Source organism: Trichomonas vaginalis, chromosome V (assembly GCF_026262505.1).
Source record: "Trichomonas vaginalis G3 chromosome V, whole genome shotgun sequence".
Classification (NCBI taxonomy): Eukaryota; Parabasalia; order Trichomonadida; family Trichomonadidae; genus Trichomonas; species Trichomonas vaginalis.
The window spans coordinates 14,390,867-14,405,541 of NC_067207.1; the positions used below are offsets into that span (position 1 = coordinate 14,390,867).

The window sequence follows — 14,675 nt, forward strand, 5'->3', positions numbered from 1 at the left end:
AAATGACGATTATTTTCGGAAAAACCCTTCTCCCTCATTTTCTCCCCCACCTTATGGCTCCTCGTTTAATCTAAGTGAGAAAATCAATACAGATCTTGAAGTACTAAGCATTTCTCATCACAAATGAAATAATTTCAAATAATCGGTTTGTAATAACGTATATTTTTGATGACACGCCTTCCACCAAAAGAGGCACCAACAAAAGATGAAAAGTTCAAAAATCGCGCAGAATTAGACAAGCTTAGAATAGAAAACGAACGTTACATGAAGGATCATCCAGAACTTAACGCTGCAATTCAAGAATTCGTTTATGCAGTTCTCAAAAGGAAACCAGATGATGTTCGTGGCTTTGCAATTGATTTCTTCACAAGACCTATTCAGGAAACTCCAAAATAAAAGATTAACATAATTTTTATTTTGGCTTGCAATACCGATGAACAATTCATCGAAGATTTGTCTACGATAAGAAAAATAAAATTGTATTTTCAAAATTTATTGAATAACTCATACATTTTTCGTAATTTTTCGTTTGATATGAATATTAATCCCAAGAATCGATATGGTATGTATACTAACTTTCTTCTATTGGTATATTATGGATGTTTTAGCTAATGATATTTTTTTTTGATGATTCGTGATTGAATTTTTTTTTAAGATCAATTATTATAAGTCAACACATAGAATCAAAATAATACCATTTGAATTATATTTGATTGAAATATAGAAAATGCATAAATTACAATCAAATCCCACTAAGGATGTATTTGATAGTAAAAGAATGCAGAAAATCACCCACATTATCACTAAACATATAGTGCTTTTATTTAACTAAGAACAAATCATAACAAAAAACAAAAATATACAAAACAATAAATAAAATTTCTAATTCCAATAAGGCCATTTGGCGCCAGCTGGAGGTACAGAACTACATTTTCCATCTGAGTTCAAAAACCATAATTTCTTCGATTTCATCAACTTAAGTTTATCTTCATTTTCAGATAAATGGAAGAAATGAACAAAAACAGGTTTCGATATATTCTTAACTTTTGCAACATATTTCCATCTTTCTTTTCCTGCGAGAAACACTCCGCCTGCATTAACAGCGAGCATCGGATCCAAATAAGAGATAACTATTGGATAGAACGACTTATATCCTAAGAATTTCCTTATGTCAGCAAGTAAAACCGGATGATTGTCCAGTTGTTTTAATTTTTGACGTAATATCATATATAAAGTCATTTGATCGTGACTTTCGGGCATTTTATGCATTTGCATCTGCCAGACAGGCCAAAGAGCTAAAACTGCTGGTGAAGGGATTGCTTTGTAGAATCCAAGATTTACTCCCCAGTAAGGAAGGTTTTTATTAAATGGAATTTCTGTAAATACTTTCGAATCACTTTGTACTTCTAAATCGGCTCCGTTTTTGAATAAATTCGTTGTATTCTGTATAAAAACGATATCAATATCGCAAATTATGACTTCTGCACCTAAATTAAGTATTTTCTTGGCTATGTACGGTCTGACTTTGACAATATCGTAAAATTCTCGTTTTTTGCGATAGTTTACTGCATCAGCAGTTAATTTCGATGAAAAGTATAGTACATTAGCGCCTAATGCTTTAAGAGAAACGTATGATACTGCATCGAGAGCTACAATTACATACGAATCATCATTTCCTTGAACGTTCCATAATGAACATAAACAATTTTTTGCAAAATTCAATAAACCTTGGTTCGTTACTAGAAGCATTAGTTGATGTCTGCCAGTTGCACTGTTGTAAGGCGATTTGTTAACACAAAAACGTAATTCTTGATCGAATTTTTCTTCTGAAATTTCGTGGAAATCATCAAAGAATTCGAAAAGAACTTCATCTGATATATTATTAAAGAAATAACCACTAACAATGGTTAGAATCGTGAGGATGATTACAGATGTGAAGAAAAAATGCCTATTCATCCTCAGATTGAATTTTTGACACGTAATTGATTTCAAAATCTTTGACAATTGTCAAAAATTCAAATACAACAACTACGATATCAAATTAAGCATTTGCGACTTAAGAACATAATGCACACAATGTAATAGATGTTAATCCTTGAGATTAGCTTGAGTTTCTGTTTATTTGGCTCTTCAATATTGGCATTGTAAAAAATGCTATGAATTTATGAACCTTAATAGGGCCATCAAACTAAGAATTTTCTATATTGAGCATATACACATTAAATGTGTGATAAAAATCAATTTTCGAAAAATGCAAAATTAATCCGATTTATCAAAACCAATAATATTTAGAATATTTATATTTGTCTAATAAAATAAAATATAAAATTCATAAAAGCATTTTCATAAATGGATTTGAATAAATTATGCGCGGATTGGAAAGAAATAGGAGGGAAAAAATACATAGTTAGAAATATGTTTGGATGCTTGGGAATCGTTGATGATCATTTTGGATTGATTCCTTGCTCCTATGGAGGTCCTTTCTTGCGCAAAAGAACTCGCATGCCATCATTCTTCGATATTATCACAAATTCAGGCAAAAAAGTTGTCTCCAGAGATGTTAAATGCGAACCCGGCTCTATTAAGACAATTTGGTGCCAAGGTGGCAAAATTGGCCTGTTATATCAGCCTGGCATAATTAATGTTTACCGCATTTCTGGTGAGCTTGTAGCAACATATCAAGATGCGAACAAATCCGACATTATACTCTCGTCAGAATTTTACAATGGAATTGCAACTCTTCATTCCGATGGACAACTTACAGTTTTCGACTTTTCTTTGAATAGATTCCATCCATTCCAGAAAATCAATCTCGCTAGTCAGCCTCTTTGCATGGATTTCATTCGTGGCGAACAAAATGAATGTTATATCGCTTTTGAAGACCAATCAGTTTACGTAATAAGAGAAACAGAAATTGTTTTCGTCAAAAAAGTTCCGTTCGTTCCAAATACAATCCTTATTTCCGCAACAGGAACTTATCTTGCTATTACAAACAATAATCGAATCTACATTTTCTCAATTGCATCCGAAGAAGAATCTATATTCACAGCACCTTATCCAATCGATTCCTTTGCATTCTTTGATGAAAACCGAGTCATTGCAATTATCAACTCAAAAACTTACGTTTTTGGTGTTCCAAACATCAATTTCGAGCTTCCTTTCGCCAAGGCTTCTCTCGTTGTCCAAGATACCGATCATACAAAGCTTTATACTACGGATGGAATGTATTTCATCCAACCTATTCCTTATGCGATAGGATCACTTGTAAAGAACAAGAAATTCCATAAATTGTTTACAATGAGAGATTTATACGAAAAAGAAGATCCGAATTTCATTACTTTACTCAGAGAAGTAGAATCTGAAGCTCCCAGGTCAATTTCAACACTTCTCTTTGCAGCACAATCTGTTATAGATCCAACTCTCCAAGAACTCATACTCAGTGTCGCAATTTTCTTAATTCATATTTTCGGATTAGACAGATCCGAATATATTTACACAATTAGGAAACTGCGTATGCTGAATACCATCAGATCACCTGAATTTGGCTTCACAACTACAGCGCAAGGCTTAGATTTGATGCAACCAGTTCATACAATCGAATTTGCCATGGAAATGAACTTCTACGAGTTCGCCTACAGAGCCTGTAACTTATTTGACTACAATTCTTCGCTTGTTGCCATCAGCTGGGCCACTACAATGTTTTATCTCCACGGAGATAAGTCTCTTTCACAGGTTATTGGTAAAATCGAGACTATTCAGAGTCCAGACTATGCAGCACTCGTCAATGCCGCGAAGAGTTCGCATATGTCCTCTAAATCTCAAGAAATTTTAATTGATAGAGTCCGAAATCCAAAGCAGAAGTGCATTTTCTTGATGAGACTTCCACAAGCTCAACCATTAGAGTATGCTTTGCACACTTTGGATGGAGAAGCCATAATTCGAACATTGTATTTCAACAAATTAAAATTAACTCCTCCAGGATTCCAAGATGTCCTCACTTCCAACCCCAGAGCATTGGATCATTACGTTGCGTACAAGAAATTCGTTGATCCAAAGGTTCTAACACAAGTCCCTGATATCAATGTCGCCAGACTCATGATGTACTTAATGTGTTACGAAGTTCCACCCGCCAGGTTCGGAAAACTACCGGATCAGATGTTCGCTTTGGCCAGATTGATGAATAAAAAGACAGTTTGGTCTAAAAACGTCAGACGCCATGGAAAAGCACTTCTCGACTTGGAAGAGAAGAAAGAGACATTAGAACCAGGAGAGACACCAAGAGAATGCGTAAGAAGGATTTTCAAAGACGGAAATCACGAACTCGCAATGAAAGTGGCGAAAAGATACCATGTCACACCAAGAATGTACACAAACATACAGCTAAGTGTTTTCAAGGAAGTTGGCAACTGGAACTCCATTGAAAACATGGCAAACATGAAACAACCTTTGTCATACGAAGAATTTGCCAAGTTTTGCGCTGAAAACGGAAACAAACCTGTTGCAATGGTATTCATCCGAAAGATGAAATCATACGAGAAAATGATTGAACTTGCAAAGTCTCTTGGAATGGAAAATGAAGCAAATATCCTTTATAATGAATGGGTTAAGAGCGGAAAGAAGCCAAAAAAATAATCTCGTATTTTTATATTTTTTTGTTTATTAAACTAATATTGATATTACAAACAAAAATTACAAATATTGCACGAAAATTTTGAAATTAAGTTTTTTAAAGAATTTCAGCTTGAAGTCATTCAAAATATATCAGAACCTTATATAAGCTATTTTTAATATTTTATACTTTTATATTTTGACAGTTTACAAAAATTTACATAGTGTATTTGTACGATCAAAACTTTCACTCAAATAAATTTAGTGAATTGCGTAGTATCTATAAATACTACATCGATTCATATGCTGCGTTGCATCAGTTAAAAACGGAAAATGAAGAAGGACTAAACTCAATTAACAAAATGCTCAAAACAGAATTGATTGATTCTAATAAATGTTCTCCATCAAATGTAATAAAAGATATTTTAAATATCATTCCATATAATAATCGCTATATAAAGTCATATTTATCTCTTGCCAAACTCATCTCTGATGAATATCATGTGAAAGAGATCAAAAATATTCCAATGATTTCTAACTTCTTTTTTTATAAAGAGTATGGAATTAAATTAGACAATTCCTATGATTTCGAAAAAATTAATTTTGGAAATCTCGATATTCATATAGGAAATACAATTTACAGAGCAATTATGAATAATGACAAAGAAGTGTTCATCGTGTTCACGGAAAGAGATGAATTTGATGAAGATCAAAAACTTGAAAGCAAATTATATCCATTTTCTGGTGAAAGATATTCATTACTTGAATTATGTTGTTACCACGGAGCAGTTGATTGTTTCAAGTTATTAATAACAAAATTTAATTCAGAAATAACTGAAAAATGTCTACAATTTTCATTTTTAGGAGGAAATCCAGAGATCATGAGCGAATGTCTGAAATATCATAAACCAAATAAAGAATGCATGCATTATGCAATTATTTCACACAACATTGATTTTGTTACATTCTTGATGAATGAATACAATTTAGGGATAGATTTAGAAGATTGTGGACTTCAAAACAATCTTGAATCATTTTTAGTATATTTCGATCAAACAAATGATATTAATCGATGCTTTTTTTACTCAACAATATTTGATATACCATCCCTTTGCGAATATTTCCTTTCACATGGTGCAAATATCAATGCAAAAGATTATTATGGACAAACAGCTCTTCATATTGCAGCAAAATATAAAAGAAAAGGAGTAGCCAAATTTCTTCTTTCATATGGTGCAAATATCAATGAAAAAGATAAAATTGGACAAACCGCTCTCCATATTGCAGCAAAATATAAAAGTAAAGGAGTAGCCAAAATTCTTCTTTCACATGGCGCAAATATCAATGAAAAAAATAAAAATGGACAAACTGCTCTATGTGTTACAGCAAGATATAATTTTAAAGAAACAGCTGAGCTTCTTCTTTCATATGGTGCAAACATCAATGAAAAAGATAAAAATGGAATAACCGTTCTTCATATTGCAGCAATATAGAATAGTAAAGAAACAGCTGAGCTTCTTATTTCACATGGTGCAAACATCAATGAAAAAGATGATGATGGATATACTGCTCTTCATATTGCATCTAGATGTAATTTTAAAGATACAACCGAGCTTCTTCTTTTACATGGTGCAAACATCAATGAAAAAGATAAAAATGGACAAACAGCTCTTCATATTGCGATAAGATGTAATTTTAAAGAAACAGCCGAGCTTCTTCTTTTACATGGTGCAAACATCAATGAAAAAGATAAAAATGGACAAACAGCTCTTCATATTGCGATAAGATGTAATTTTAAAGAAACAGCCGAGCTTCTTCTTTCACATGGTGCAAACATCAATGAAAAAGATAAAAATGGAATAACCGTTCTTCATATTGCAGCAATATAGAATAGTAAAGAAACAGCTGAGCTTCTTATTTCACATGGTGCAAACATCAATGAAAAAGATGATGATGGATATACTGCTCTTCATATTGCATCTAGATGTAATTTTAAAGATACAACCGAGCTTCTTCTTTTACATGGTGCAAACATCAATGAAAAAGATAAAAATGGACAAACAGCTCTTCATATTGCGATAAGATGTAATTTTAAAGAAACAGCCGAGCTTCTTCTTTTACATGGTGCAAACATCAATGAAAAAGATAAAAATGGACAAACAGCTCTTCATATTGCGATAAGATGTAATTTTAAAGAAACAGCCGAGCTTCTTCTTTCACATGGTGCAAATACCAATGGAAAAAGAAAAACATTGGGAGACAGCAACTCATTATGCAGTATATTGTAATAGTAAAATCGAACATCTCCTTTCACATGGCGCAAAAAAATTAATTTTCCTATATAAGACACTTCTCTTTCATAGTAATCTGATTTTAATGGGATCATCAGAATATCTCTATCTGCAAATCAGGGAAAATCAAAATCTTGTTTTTCTGAATTTTTCTAAAAATTTATATTGATTATTATACAACTTAAGTATGTGTTAATAATTCTCATAGTGTTTTTGCTCAATTTGATGGGATTTCAATTTGGCCCAATGAAATTTTAAAAATTTCGAGCCAATAAGTAATTCATTTGATGATTTAAGATGAGTATTTCTAAATCTATAAATTGAATTTTTGTAATAATCTATTTAATTTAGAGTAGTATATTTAAAACTGAAATCAATTGAAAATGTCTTAGCGATTCTGTACTTTTACTTGAGGGATGTAGCAGAGGATGAGCGTGTAGCGCCGACACCAGCCTTAGAGTGCTTGACAACCTTCTTGGATGGAGCGAAATCAGCAAGAACGTGGCCAATCATTTCTGGCTTGATTTGAACTTCGAAGAAAACGTGGCCATCATAGATGCCGATAACGTTATCAACGAACTCTGGAAGGATAACCATATGGCGGAGGTGTGTCTTGACAACTGGTGGACGAACGCCAGCCTGGCCCTCAACAGCCTGACGAGCCTTCTTCAGCTTCTCGATAAGATGAACGTGCTTAAGATCGAATGAGCGGGAGATGAAACGGCGGCGCTTTGTTGGGAGGAGCTCAACGAAATCCTTAAGCTCCATAGCACGGAGGTCATCGAGGGTCTTGCCACGGTATGTGTAGTTACGCTGTGCGAACTTGCCAGATGCAGACATAATCGCAAAAAGGAAGGCCAAAACCGTTCATCAAGCGGTTTTGTAAAATTGAAAAACTCCAATTTTAGTTTTTAGGCCTTATTACAGATTGCATCATTATACTTACATACAGTGCATTAATTTTGTTACTTCTAATTTGGAGAAACTTCAAAAAATAATTTCATCAATCTTTGCAAACTGAAGTTTTTACAATAATATTCAGAAATATGACGTTCAAATTGAAATAACATTGTGAAAACATGTTTGCAGAATGTATAAAATGCTCCATTATTGAATTTCATTTGAAAAAAAGAATATACACATTCAAAAACCATTAGCTACTTGTTCATCATCTAAAGAGTATTGATATTGTGCATCTCTTAAATGCTTTCATGTTTTTAGCTTCTAATTTCAATTGAATATACTAATAATGGCTGGCATTTTCAGCCATTATAATGTTCTTAAGTTAATTGACAAACACGTCTTTAAATGCTTTATAAGAACACAACAAAACAACAAATTAAAAAATGATATGAGGTAATATCGAATATAGAAAACAGTAATATATTCCATAAATACGTCTGCATGAATTAATATTAAATCCATTAACTATAATAGCTAAAAAAGTAATATATACCGATTTGATATGATTATTTCTGAAAAACGAGAAACTACGTAAAACAAGATTAATAAACTAATAACATACAATGTAGAGCAATCAGAATTCAATGCTATCATCTGAGCTGTCTGATAAAATTTTCTTTGATGATTTTTTAACTGCTTTTGGTGGATTTTTATTATGACCGTGCTCTGATGATCTGTATGGAGGAGTTTTCCTTCTTGGTGGCTCGGGTTCTTTATATCTTGGCGGAGGATTTGGAGTATGTCGATCTTGTTCATATGGACTTTTTGATCTTGAGTCAGTAGCTGCATGATGATGCTCTGATTTCCTTGCTGTTCGAGGAGGAAGCATTTCAGTATGGTATTCGCTTGAAGTAAGATCTTCAACAGTGTTTTCCCTTATATATTGATCCAAATCCCTATTCTCTGAATTGATTGAGTCCATGAGTTCTCTTGCTCTCTTTTCGATTATATCGAGATTACTTAAAAATACAATTTGATATTGGTTAATTGCGTTCAGAGCTTGTGATCTTAATGACTTGAAGCCATTTTCTATATTTTCTACATCAGTTTTCTCTGTATTCATCTATTTCAAAAAAAAAATTGGATAAATGAAAGGGGTAGTTCAAAAATATTTAGGGGAAAATAAGAAATCTCCAAAATGAAATATTTTATTATAATATACAATACAAATTATTGGTTTATTGGATGAGAAGTGCCCGATTCTATGCTGAGAGTTCCGATTTTTGTGCCAAATGGATCTCTAATCGTGATATTTGATGAAAACAGCAAAGTATCGTTTAAAAATGGTGAGAAGTTAATTTTAGATGTTCCAATTAAATCATTACAATCATCTCCTGCAAAGATTTCAATTACTCCTCTTGAATTTTTGATATAATTCACCAAATCATTATTATTTTCAACAATAAATGTAATATAAGCATTAAATTTAGGCACATGGGCTGATCGTCTTGTTTTTGTTGATGATTCCATTCCAAAAGCTTTTGTAATCAGTTTTGCTTTAACAGAATGATGTCCAACAACTTCTTTCGTGAAATTAAACTCTCCAGCATAAATAACAATCTCAGTTTTGTTGGTATTTGAGAGTTCTTCAGTAAATTGAATGTGATTTGCGTAATTTTCAACAGATTCTGTATCGCTTTCAATTTTGAAGCTCATAATTGCATTTGTTTGGATTTCGTTGATCCTCTTCTTGAGATATTCGACTTCTTCATCTTTAATTTTGATTTGTAATTCTAAATCTTCAATCTGCTCTTGAGTAGCTTCACTTGTATTGGTAGAAAATGTAGGAAGTAGATTGTCAGTGCTATGGTTTGATTCTCCAAACAAAGCAACGAAATGAGGGTCATCAAACGGATCTGAAGGGCAAGAATCGAGAATTTTCTTGAATGGACCATTTATTAGATCGAAATCATCCCTGAGATCATTGAGTTGCTCTTCTTTTTCATGACTTTGGTCCATGATATCGTTTGATAATTCTGTGAGTCGATTTATCTTCTCCTGAAGCTCATCATCGATCTCATACAACTGTGACTTGATTGTCTCGGCGAGTTGTACTTGAAATTCAAATAGATGCTGCTCATTATCTGCTGATTCTTTCTTTTTTCGATCCATTTCTTTTTCTACTTCGATTTTTCTCTCTTTAAGATTATTTACTTCAACTTGGAGATCAGCAAATCTATCTTGAAGCTCTTTATAAACAGCATGTTCGTGTAATAACTGAATATGTTTTTCTCGCTTAGATTCTAGCTTGCGAGTGAGCTTCTGGACGAGTTCTAAATGTTTGTCATCCTCATCGACATCAGGAAGGGCAACTGTATACAATGTTTCGTTTAATTGCCTGATTTGATCATAGTTATCATGTATTTGTTTACGTAATTGTAGACTTTTCATTATACACATATTGCACTTACTATTCTTCAGCAATTCTTCAAACTCTTCTGGATGATCTTGATGCTGATTATTTAAAATTGCCGCAGATATAGCAAAACGTGGATCATTTTTCGCTTCGGCAAGTGACTGAAATGTATTTGCCAGATCTGATTTAGTTCTTGTTGAATGGCAGAAAGAAGTATTTTTTGGACGAACTCTCTTCTTATCACTTTGACATAAATTCTGGTAAAACTTGAGTTTTTCAGTAAAAATATCATTTTTTGTTTGTCTATCAATGAATAATTTTGTTATTTGTTCGGTTTTGGATTTGATTTGTTGTAAATCTTTCTCTATTGTTCTGATATCATTTGGATTCTGGTTTTCTAAATCTGAAAGTACTTTTGCATTCATTTGAAGCTCTGCTTCCATTTCGGTACGAGTCATTTCACTTAGTTTCTTCTTCTTCATTTTGATAAAACTGAAAATCTGGAATCAAAGAGTGTCATCTTAGCATGATTTCAAACAAGGGTTGATAGGCTATAATTCAGAAATCTTCGAAATAAATTTCCATGAATTTGTATTTAAGGAAGTTAATTGAAGAAAAGGAACGGGAATAAAAAGTATTTAAATTTCTATAATATCCGATTTTATATTTTATTTATTTAAAGGTTGGATGAGGAGAGGTACTGGGCGACCTTAGCAACATTAGCAGAAAGAGCTGCTGGAACGAAGGCACCATCTGTGTAGCCAGCAACGATGAGTGTCTTTGTCTTCTGGAGGACGACAGCCTGCTTGCCCTTCATAGCGAAGACCATTTCAGTGTTAGCCTGGTTGCAGACGTACTTCTCGCCACCATAGAAGAAACCAGCAAGAGCTGGGGATGGTTCCTGGAAGTATGTGATGTACTTCATGATTTCATCTTGCTTAGCCTTCCAAGCACCCTCGGAAGCGCAAAGAGAACCCTGCTGTGTGATGATAGCGCAGCCAGAGGACTGTGTCTTAAGTGTAACAAGCTGATCGTTCCACGACATGAAACTTAAAATGAAGTGAACTCAAGATGAAGTGTTCAGACAAATTTTCATACAATTGTATCGGCGATATATTCAAACTATCCATCCACCTTTTGCTAAATATTTGTATCATAAATTAACAATATTGGGTAAATTCGATTTTCGATTTGAATTTCATTTAATTTGAATCAAAGCCAAATCAATTGTGAGAATAACCTTCCATTTCATAAAATCAAATTAATGATACCTATTATTAAAATCAAAATTTACAGTTATTTGATTTTATGAAAAACCAAGGGCGGAGGTTTTTGTGATATGGAAAAATGTTCGTTGCTCAATTATCTCACTATTGGATGGACTTTTATCGAGCGAAATTTTGGCTGTAAAGACAATTCTGATATTGGTAACATGGTGATAAGAACAAATAGTCAGTTTGCATGGTTTATGATGAGATAATTTCGATTTAAAAAAAACAAAAAAATTTATTTTAATGAGCGATTATATTTGAATATGCTCTCCTAATTTGAAGGAACTGGTTAAATCATGAATTGATCATGAATAATTTTTTTCAAAATAACAATTATAATTTCATATTCATTATAAGTTGAAAATATATCATAAAGACTTTATGAATGATAAATTCCTAAAAAACAAGTTAGTTTGTTTCTGAAAATAATAATAATAAAAACCAATTTAGACCTAATAATTTTTGGCGGGATAATTGAGATGTTACGATTGAATTAAAAAAAAAGCGGTAATACATTTTTACAATGATGAAGAGGCTGGCAACCTCTGAGTCAAAGCACTTGTTAATGCAATGATGAAGAGGCTGGCAACCTCTAAGTCAAAGCACTTGTTAATGCAATGATGAAGAGGTTGGCAACATCTGAGTCAAAGCACTTGTTAATGCAATGATGAAGAGGCTGGCAACCTCTAAGTCAAAGCACTTGTTAATGCAATGATGAAGAGGTTGGCAACATCTGAGTTAAAATACTTTTCCCAGTGTGGGAGTAATTTGAAAAAAAAAATTAGTTCATATATTGAAAAAAACAAAAGTAAAAATTAAAGTTTATAGGTTGTGTTTTGATGAGCTAATTGTTAAGATATTGTAGTTCTAAAGAAAAATTTGAGTTTCGAGGAAGTTTCTCGACAGAGGAAACTTTCATATCGAATGTTGCCTCTGTCGAGATGTATGTGACAGGCAAAGTGCAATCACCTATCAATATTGCACTTTGCCTGTCAAAAGTTCCTCGCATCTCTTGAGGTGTGAGGAAGTTTCTCGACAGAGGAAACTTTCATATCGAATGTTGCCTCTGTCGAGATGTATGTGACAGGCAAAGTGCAATCACCTATCAATATTGCACTTTGCCTGTCAAAAGTTCCTCGCATCTCTTGAGGTGTGAGGAAGTTTCTCGACAGAGGAAACTTTCATATCGAATGTTGCCTCTGTCGAGATGTATGTGACAGGCAAAGTGCAATCACCTATCAATATTGCACTTTGCCTGTCAAAAGTTCCTCGCATCTCTTGAGGTGTGAGGAAGTTTCTCGACAGAGGAAACTTTCATATCGAATGTTGCCTCTGTCGAGATGTATGTGACAGGCAAAGTGCAATCACCTATCAATATTGCACTTTGCCTGTCAAAAGTTCCTCGCATCTCTTGAGGTGTGAGGAAGTTTCTCGACAGAGGAAACTTTCATATCGAATGTTGCCTCTGTCGAGATGTATGTGACAGGCAAAGTGCAATCACCTATCAATATTGCACTTTGCCTCTCCAAACTCTCAAATATGCTTCTCACCATACATCAAACGGGCAAATTTCTCCTTAAATTTCTCTTTATTTGAAAGGTTTTCAACAAAGCTATACCTTAAAAATCTGTGCTTGTTATATCTGATCATTTGTGTGTTAGGGGAGGTAAATTTATTCCACTAGAGCAAATTTTTTCCGAAGTTTCTCATTCGATGAGAAACCTCGGAACAACTCTTCAATAGTGTAATGAATTTGTGGTATTTGTCCTGCAAACAGCGAGAGAACTTGTCTGTAATTCGTTTATGATGAAGTTATCTGGATGTCTCTCAGATGAGGAAGGAAGTCCAGAAAACTTCACCATAAGTTAATACTTGTGTATTTCTATGACTCTCTTCACGTCAGAGAATGTAAATTTACTCGAATAGGGCAAAGTTCTGCTCAAGTTTCTCATTTGATGAGAAACCTCGGAAGAACTTTGCCCTAAGGTAATGTATATGTGATTGTTGGCCCGCAGAGAAACAAGGAATCTGTTTGTATTTCGTTTATGGTGAAGTTCTCGGATGTTCTCTCAAATTATATGGAAAATCAAGAGAACTTCACCATAATTTGTTGTAGTTGTGATTCTCTGGCTCTTTGCCGGCCAGAAAACTAGAAAATAGTTTATAGTGGGAGTATGCTCGATGAATACCTACTCACTAAAAATATACGTTATTTTTTGTTTTCCTATGGGAAAATAGTTTTGATTTTTATACTATCGTATGCTTTGTTATTACATGAATTGTCTATTTTCTTAATAAAAACTCATTTTTCCGTGTGGTTCTGAATCAATGCATTCCAAAAAAGCGTTTTCCGCCTTTGAAACGTGAAAACACACATTGCATGAAGAATCAGAGAAGATTTTCTATCTTTCAATTTTTTAGACTTTTTGAAATTTGATAATAACTCTAAATTAAGCTGATAAACTCATAGAGCACATAAAATAACACATGTCTATCATATTTGAATTTTCTAAAAATCTCCAAAAAAATCGCGTTTTAAAAATTTCGTAGTTAAAAAGTGAGAGAGGGTCAAAGTTGCTATTTGTCACTTTTCCACAAGAATATAATGGGGAAAAAGTTATCATATAGTTGATCTCATTCACTGAGGTGAGAGATGTATGTAGTGTAATGGGATAAACAGTGGGATTGCTGCTCTAAGTCCTAGGTTCGAGACACATTGGCTTCATTTTTCTCTTTTTTATTGACGTAAACTATTCAATTTTTGTGTTCTCCATTCAAATTTCAGAATTTTTTTTGCAGATTTCACGCTACATTCGAAGTTACCTTTTGTAACAACCACCACTGCCTACGAAAGACGAAAGTGTGTCACGATTTCACCCGGAAATCCGACGGTTGTTTAAGAGTATGCACTTTTGTCACCTACTCGTTAAAAAGTAAATTTTTCAGGATAAAAAACTATAATTGGTTTTTTTTTTGGAAAAATGAGTTTTTATTAAGAAAATAGACAATTCATGTAATAACAAAGCATACGATAGTATAAAAATCAAAACTATTTTCCCATAGGAAAACAAAAAATAACGTATATTTTTAGTGAGTAGGTATTCATCGAGCATACTCCCACTATAAACTATTTTCTAGTTTTCTGGCCGGCAAAGAGCCAGAGAATCACAACTACAACAAATTATG

The 14,675-nt window shown here is 33.3% G+C and overlaps 8 protein-coding genes across 8 annotated transcripts, besides 4 other annotated features; 3 read left to right on the forward strand and 5 right to left on the reverse strand.

The window, feature by feature from the left end:
* Positions 1–164: 164 nt before the first annotated feature.
* On the forward strand, positions 165–534 carry TVAGG3_0335230 (regulatory subunit of type II PKA R-subunit (RIIa) domain containing 1 family; the record flags this gene model as incomplete). The annotated part of the gene is made up of 1 exon (XM_001327801.1): positions 169–396. One exon carries the CDS (start codon positions 169–171, stop codon positions 394–396), a length of 228 nt encoding a protein of 75 aa, XP_001327836.1.
* Positions 535–637: 103 nt separating this feature from the next.
* On the reverse strand, positions 638–1,969 carry TVAGG3_0335240 (UDP-D-xylose:L-fucose alpha-1,3-D-xylosyltransferase-related family; the record flags this gene model as incomplete). The annotated part of the gene is made up of 1 exon (XM_001327802.1): positions 883–1,956. One exon carries the CDS (start codon positions 1,954–1,956, stop codon positions 883–885), a length of 1,074 nt encoding a protein of 357 aa, XP_001327837.1.
* A 369-nt stretch (positions 1,970–2,338) lies between these two features.
* TVAGG3_0335250 (regulation of vacuole fusion, non-autophagic) lies at positions 2,339–4,738 on the forward strand (the record flags this gene model as incomplete). Its single annotated transcript, XM_001327803.1, has 1 exon — positions 2,350–4,632. The coding sequence occupies one exon, from the start codon at positions 2,350–2,352 to the stop codon at positions 4,630–4,632; it is 2,283 nt and encodes a 760-aa protein (XP_001327838.1).
* A 158-nt stretch (positions 4,739–4,896) lies between these two features.
* On the forward strand, positions 4,897–6,101 carry TVAGG3_0335260 (spectrin binding; the record flags this gene model as incomplete). Its single annotated transcript, XM_001327804.2, has 1 exon — positions 4,971–6,101. One exon carries the CDS (start codon positions 4,971–4,973, stop codon positions 6,099–6,101), a length of 1,131 nt encoding a protein of 376 aa, XP_001327839.1.
* Positions 6,102–7,188: 1,087 nt separating this feature from the next.
* TVAGG3_0335270 (Chain P Ribosomal Protein S19) lies at positions 7,189–7,755 on the reverse strand (the record flags this gene model as incomplete). The annotated part of the gene is made up of 1 exon (XM_001327805.2): positions 7,305–7,739. One exon carries the CDS (start codon positions 7,737–7,739, stop codon positions 7,305–7,307), a length of 435 nt encoding a protein of 144 aa, XP_001327840.1.
* A 681-nt stretch (positions 7,756–8,436) lies between these two features.
* TVAGG3_0335280 (uncharacterized protein) lies at positions 8,437–8,925 on the reverse strand (the record flags this gene model as incomplete). Its single annotated transcript, XM_001327806.1, has 1 exon — positions 8,437–8,925. The coding sequence occupies one exon, from the start codon at positions 8,923–8,925 to the stop codon at positions 8,437–8,439; it is 489 nt and encodes a 162-aa protein (XP_001327841.1).
* Positions 8,926–9,032: 107 nt separating this feature from the next.
* On the reverse strand, positions 9,033–10,700 carry TVAGG3_0335290 (C2 domain (calcium/lipid-binding domain, CaLB) family; the record flags this gene model as incomplete). Its single annotated transcript, XM_001327807.1, has 1 exon — positions 9,033–10,700. One exon carries the CDS (start codon positions 10,698–10,700, stop codon positions 9,033–9,035), a length of 1,668 nt encoding a protein of 555 aa, XP_001327842.1.
* An 89-nt stretch (positions 10,701–10,789) lies between these two features.
* Positions 10,790–11,375, reverse strand: TVAGG3_0335300 (profilin (actin-binding protein) family; the record flags this gene model as incomplete). Its single annotated transcript, XM_001327808.2, has 1 exon — positions 10,895–11,263. The coding sequence occupies one exon, from the start codon at positions 11,261–11,263 to the stop codon at positions 10,895–10,897; it is 369 nt and encodes a 122-aa protein (XP_001327843.1).
* A 164-nt stretch (positions 11,376–11,539) lies between these two features.
* Positions 11,540–11,972: a mobile genetic element.
* Positions 11,540–11,972: a terminal%2Cinverted (terminal inverted repeat of MuDR-N3_TV transposon ID:TVAGG3_0335310).
* Positions 11,973–14,384: 2,412 nt separating this feature from the next.
* Positions 14,385–14,414: a mobile genetic element.
* A 50-nt stretch (positions 14,415–14,464) lies between these two features.
* Positions 14,465–14,675: part of a mobile genetic element that runs on past the window's edge.